Source organism: Magnolia sinica, chromosome 6 (assembly GCF_029962835.1).
Source record: "Magnolia sinica isolate HGM2019 chromosome 6, MsV1, whole genome shotgun sequence".
Classification (NCBI taxonomy): Eukaryota; Viridiplantae; Streptophyta; class Magnoliopsida; order Magnoliales; family Magnoliaceae; genus Magnolia; species Magnolia sinica.
In genome coordinates this window covers 17,377,660-17,383,695 of record NC_080578.1, presented here as the reverse complement: position 1 = coordinate 17,383,695, position 6,036 = coordinate 17,377,660, and the positions used below count along the sequence as shown (strand labels likewise).

The 6,036-nt window shown below is 43.8% G+C and overlaps 1 protein-coding gene across 1 annotated transcript; it reads right to left on the bottom strand.

Annotated features, from left to right (window-relative positions):
* Nucleotides 1-1,645: 1,645 nt before the first annotated feature.
* LOC131248422 (probable LRR receptor-like serine/threonine-protein kinase At1g12460) lies at nt 1,646-5,817 on the bottom strand. Its single transcript, XM_058248702.1, has 2 exons — nt 3,430-5,817; nt 1,646-3,346 (listed from the first exon to the last, which is right to left on the bottom strand). Exons 1-2 carry the CDS (start codon nt 4,593-4,595, stop codon nt 1,858-1,860), a joined length of 2,655 nt encoding a protein of 884 aa, XP_058104685.1. The 5' UTR covers nt 4,596-5,817; the 3' UTR covers nt 1,646-1,857.
* Nucleotides 5,818-6,036: the final 219 nt, after the last annotated feature.

Genomic DNA, 6,036 nt, shown 5'->3' with positions numbered 1-6,036 from the left:
GACCCAAAATTTACACCTGGACCACTTATTCTCGAATCGAGTCAAACTGACCCATTTGCAACCTAAATCATTTTCCCAGGCAGAACTGTGTGGCAGTTGCATAGTAGAAGTAGAAAATCAGAGCCATGTTATTACCATTGGTGAGGGTAGCCATCTGAATTGTGCTTTCCCACTCTGTTCCAGATATAGGCTGTTCATCAGGTGGGTAATTCTATGTGTGCTGCACATTGACCGCTGATCAGTTCTTCACCATCCAGTTTTCCCATACACGTGTGGGCCACCTGATGACCTGACCAGCTTGATTTTTCTGGCCAACATAACATACATGCTGGGGCCTGCTAGATAAACAAGCTGCATCTTGCACAATGTACAGTATCAAAGAGGGCAGTGTAAAGGTAAAAAGGGCTTCAGCTGGAGATACTACCATTTACCAATGAAAAACCAGCTTCCTAGTGCAGACGGCATCCATTAGGTAGCTCATCCTACATCTTATTGGCATCAACTCTCAGGGCGGTCTTCTCACCATTAGATGAAATTTACGTTCATCACTCTCCTCTTGCAAATTGTAGCAGAGAAACAGAGGATTCCTTCTCTTGGCAGGAAACCTTGTGGAGAGAAAACCCATATCCTCTTCCAGAAGAGGAATTCCCAAACAGTACCTGTAGTGGTAAATCCTGAATGACTGGCTGTTTGAGAAACTGATGGAGCCAAATTCCATGTTTGTCACGGTTCTTGGTTTGTGAATTCAAACCTCCACAAACTGAGGGTTGACATGCCGGAACAGAAATGGACACAGAAGATTCAACGGTCAGGAATTGAGCGAAATGAATCATCTGTATTGAAAGCAAACGCTCCAGATTCAATTTCTAACTTCCATGTTCCTGCACTTGTGAAAGAGTTCTCTCCGCTGAGAAATGTTGTTGAGCTTGCCATGAATTATATACTAGAATATGAGTTTGGACACGTAGAAGAGCCTTGCTAACTGGAGCAGTGGCTTTCCAGGCTTCTCTTCCCATTGAAAGGGACAGACATGGCGAGCTTTGCAGTAAACAGAACTGCATTTACTTCATTAGCTCTTAGGTTTCCCTAATTTTTCTTATGAAAGAAATGGAATTGAGCCCTGCTGTCTGACCTGATGCCGATAACAGGCCTCGGAAAATCCCTTCTCTTCCATGCCAGAATGAGAAGTATAGCAATGGTATATGCATTTTTCCAGATGCAGGTTTGAGAATCTGCAAACTGATTCAAATATGTTCTTGTTTAGCCGTCCATTGGGGCAGGGTCAGAGAGAGAACGCTCACCTGCTCCTCCTTTTCATTTTTATGTGCCAAAGCTATTTAATTGGGTCAGATAAATCTATTTTATTTCAATTTCCAAACGTTGGTGAAGGTAGCAGAGCTGTGCATCCCAACCCAAAGAAGAGTTGACCGGAAAACAGCTTCCAAGTGCATGCAAGATCCAACAGTCTTAGCCACTCCATAATCAATCTCTTTGAATAGCTTCCAACAACCAACGGGAATCCAAAGCAGTGAAAGGAAGTCAATTGGAAGGCTCTGGAGACGGGATCTAGGTAGTTAGATATTACCTGCAAATGAGAACAAATGGACCCAGGCTAACCTTTGCCTAGTACACTTCAACACCATAATTCTATGAATAAAAGAATTTATTTGCAATGGAATCAATGTCAAAATAACAAATGCCGATGACAATTGATAACAGTAATGGAAGAAAGAATGAAAAAAAAGAAAGAAAGAATAGCTTGGTTTTTGTTTTTCAATACCTTCTGCTTCCTATCTTCCTACCCCACTGCTTAGTTACCAAATCCATATACCAACCCGGCAAACCATCTCTTCATAACTATGATTCAGAACCGGGTTTGATGGACTCGAGAACTTGCACAACCTCCGCCATGCTCGGTCTCCTTGACGGAGCTTCAGAAGTACAAATCAGCCCCAGCTTCATTACCTGAATCAATTCGTTCTCTGCGAATCCCCGCAAACTCCGATCGAAGCAATCTGATGCAGTGCCTTTCTCCAACAAATCTCTAACGTAATCACACAACACGACCACCTCCGCTGCTGCAGGACTCTCCACGGGCTTCCTTCCGGTAACTAGTTCCAACAAAATCACGCCGAAGCTATATACATCGCATTTATCGCCAAATCTCAAGCTCTGGGAAGCCAACTCTGGCGCAACATACCCAACCGCTGTGTGGAACTTGGTTAAAGCATAATTATCCAATATAGGCAACAGCTTTCCCATTCCATAGTCAGATAACTTGGCTTCATACCCTTCATCTAATAGTATGTTAGTTGATTTTATGTTCAGATGTAGAATTTGGGGTTTACAGTCATGGTGAAGATAAGCAAGAGCTCTTGCAGTTCCAAGAGCGATTCCAAACCTCCTAGACCAGTGCAGTTCACTCCTGCCGCTACTGGTGCTAGCACCAGGATAGCTAAATATATGGAGATGCTGATAGAGATTACCATTGGGAATGAATTCGGATAGAATTAGCTGTGTCGTCGAAGACCAGTAGTATCCTTGAAATGTGACCAGATTGGGATGTCGAAGGGTTCCTAGCCGTCCAATCTCCTGCTCGAATTCGTCTTGGTTCCTGATCCTTCCCAAAGTTTCGAGCTTCTTCACAGCAATGGAAATCCCACCTTCAAAACTGGTTCTGTACACTGTTCCTATTGACCCACCACCAATCATGCAGTCCTTATCAAGAAGAGCTTTGGTGCCTGCTTCCCAATCTTCATACTTTGAAGGCAAGCTCTTGCTGAAGAGAACCAGTTTTCCCACAATGATGTTCGAATCTGTCGAAGCAGGCGGGGTGCTCTCCAATACCAATATCTCATCGTCTCTCCTACGACGAGCCCTGATGTTCATGATGGTGATAATGCAGACCCCAGTAAGGATTGCTGCTGCTGCAACAATAGCAACAATTGCAGAAACACTCAGCAACTCGGTTCTCCTGCCTTCCGAGGTTGGGCCATTGCCGGAGTTTCCTGAGCAGGGGGCCAGAGGGGCACCGCATAGTCCAGGATTGTGGCTGAAAGAGGTCGGGCCAAATTGTTGGATGGTGGGGACGGCAGGAATTGCGCCAGTGAGGTGGTTGAAGGAGAGATTGAAATGAGTTAATAGGGTTAAATTTCCTAGTGAGGAAGGGATAGGCCCAGTGAGGAGATTTTCAGATAGATCAAGAAATTGAATTCGAGGAAGGGCTCCTAGACTCACGGGAATGCTTCCATTAAGCTGGTTCCCATGTAGGTCGAGGACTCTCAGGTTTGTCATGTTGTAAAGGGTCTGAGGAATTTCTCCCTGTAAATCATTGCCAGAAAGATCCCTGCAACAAGAGCCTGATATTGTAAACTCAATTCAGTTGAAAAATTGAAAGGAGATTAATTGAGTGACAGATATCGGACTCACAGCTCAAGAAGAAACTTGCAATTGCTTAGAACAAGAGGTATTTCACCGACGACTTGAAGATTGTGCAAATCCAGAATCTGAAGAAGCTCGATGCTCCCTAGCTCTGCTGGAATTGTTCCTTCAATCATATTATCTGCCAATCTGAGAATGCGGAGGTTCTTCAAATTCCCAATCTGGACCGGAATACTTCCATTAAGTCGATTAAATCCCAAGTTCAAAACCTTGATGCTTCTGCAATTCGCAATGCTTGGACTGATTTCCCCACTTACACTATTCCCTGAAATGTCAAATATTTCCATTCTGTCGCTGCATGTTCCAATCTCAGGGATCTCGCCCTGAAATTGGTTCGAAGATGCATTGAAAAAGCTCAAATTTCTCAGCCCGAGGAGATTGAAAGGAAGTAACCCAGTAAATGAATTACTAGCGAGATCTAGAAATTCCAAGCTTTGGCATGTGGAAATCAGATCTGGAAGATTTCCTGCTAGAAAATTGCTTCTCAGAGAAACATGAGCAATGCCTGGAGGGGCACATGTCTCTGCAGGAAAACTTCCAGTGAGTTGGTTGAAGGAAAAATCGAATCCAACAAGCTTTGAGCAGTTTGCGATAGAAAGAGGAATTGAACCAGAGATATTGTTGCGTGAGAGAGAAATATATCTAGTTTTGAAGCAGTTCTTGAACAGAGACTGAGGAATTTCTCCTGTGAGTGAGTTCATAGACAAATCTAACAATCTAAGGCTCTGTAGATCACCAAGAAACTGTGGAATTTGTCCCGTAAAAGCATTTTTGCTCAAATTAAGCTTCCTTAAACTTCTAATATCTTGGAACTCGGTCGGAATATTTCCAGAAAACCGATTGCCGTATAGCGACAAGATCCCTAAAGATTTCAAGCCGGACAAACTCGGCGGGAGAACTCCGGCGAGACTCGTATTCTGCAAAATGATTTTCTCCACATTTCCGCTGGGATTGCAGACGATGCCGGTGAAATTGAGGCAAGGATTTCGATCCGGTGATGGGTCCCATGACTCCAAGACATTGGAAGGATCGTCAGAGACATTTCCTTTGAATTCAAGCAAGATCTCCTTTTCCGATGCAGGAGAAACGTTAGATGTCAGCAATCCGAAGAAGAAGAGCAATACGACAGCAGAAAATCGCCGGAATATTCTCATGTTCGGACAAGGAAGTCTAACATTCCGGCAATACGCGCCGGAAAATGCATCAAAATGACCGGATCTGATATAGAAAGCAAAATCCGGCAGTAGAAGCTACTTCTCAGCCACCTTTTACTTAAATAAGCTATAAAGACCGCAAAATGTCTAATCACGCATCACTTTCCTTTGAAACGAGATCACAACCGCTTCCTTTTTCAAACCCTAGCTTTCAAAGCTCTTGTCTGCTCGTCTTCCAAAACAGCGTTCAAAGCTTCAAAATCCAAAGAAAAACACTCGTAAAGAGAGAGAAAGAAGCTTCCAGAAATCAAATTCCGGCGACCTCCGCTGCTCTTTTTCTGCTCAAATCAGCTTCAGATTCACATAGAAAGCCACATAGAAACGAGATCAGTAACACTAACTAGTCCTTCACTGAAATCAGCTTCAAATAGCTCAAAATCCCGCAGATTCCTCCGCCCGAACGAGAATCCAAGCTCTTACCGTCATCGGAACCTTGGATTTCAAAGCTCAAAAACATCAGATCATCATGAAAATCTCAGAGATCACTGCATTCTCCGAGAAAAACAAGCTTCAGATAACTGGAATCAAAAAGCCAAATCGCCTCAGATCAGAGAGAGAGATAGAGGCGGAGAAATCAAGAGAGGGAAGTGAGAGAAGGAAATGCGGTTGGTGTGAGAGAGAGAAGAAGAAGAGGCGTGCATTGCCTGAAAAGAGAAACAGGTGAGCGATATTAATAACTGCCTTTAATTCCTATCTATACTCGGCTCTTATTGGGTAGAACTGATAAATGCACGTGCCGACGATTCCCTTCTCTCTCTCTATCTCTCAAACTAGATTAAAATGGAATTAATCTCTGTCATTTTCCTAATCTCTCTCTATCTCTGGTGAAAGAGGTGAAACTAAGATTAGATTAAAATGGAATTAATCTCTTCTCTTTCACTCTCTCTCTCTCACCGCAAGAAGAATCTATCTTCTTCTATTTTTCTAGTCTGGAAGGGAAGGAGAATGACGAAATAGTTGGTGGTGTGCGTTTGGTGGAGGGATTGAAATCGGTGCTGCGGACAATGGCATTGAAAGCGCGTCGTCGTTTCTGAAATTCTTTTGTCTTTGTTTGGAAAAGAAGGGAGAATCAAAGAGAGGAGAGGGGGATGTGGTACGTCGCCCGCTTCTTTCTACAGAATACACGACTTTTCATGACGACTGTGATGGACGGAAGATATCAGCAAACAGTTGCGTTGCACTGACTCTTTTTGGTTCGGGACCCAGATATCAGGCCATCAGCTGTGCCAACCCCGTCTTTGGTCCCCAACCCCAGTATCCGTCCCATCCGGACGGATGCTGATTTACTGCCACGGGAAGCTAGGTGGGGCCCACCGTGATGTTTGTGAGAAATCCGTCCTGTCTATACGTTTTTTTCATATCATTTTTGGAAATGGGACAA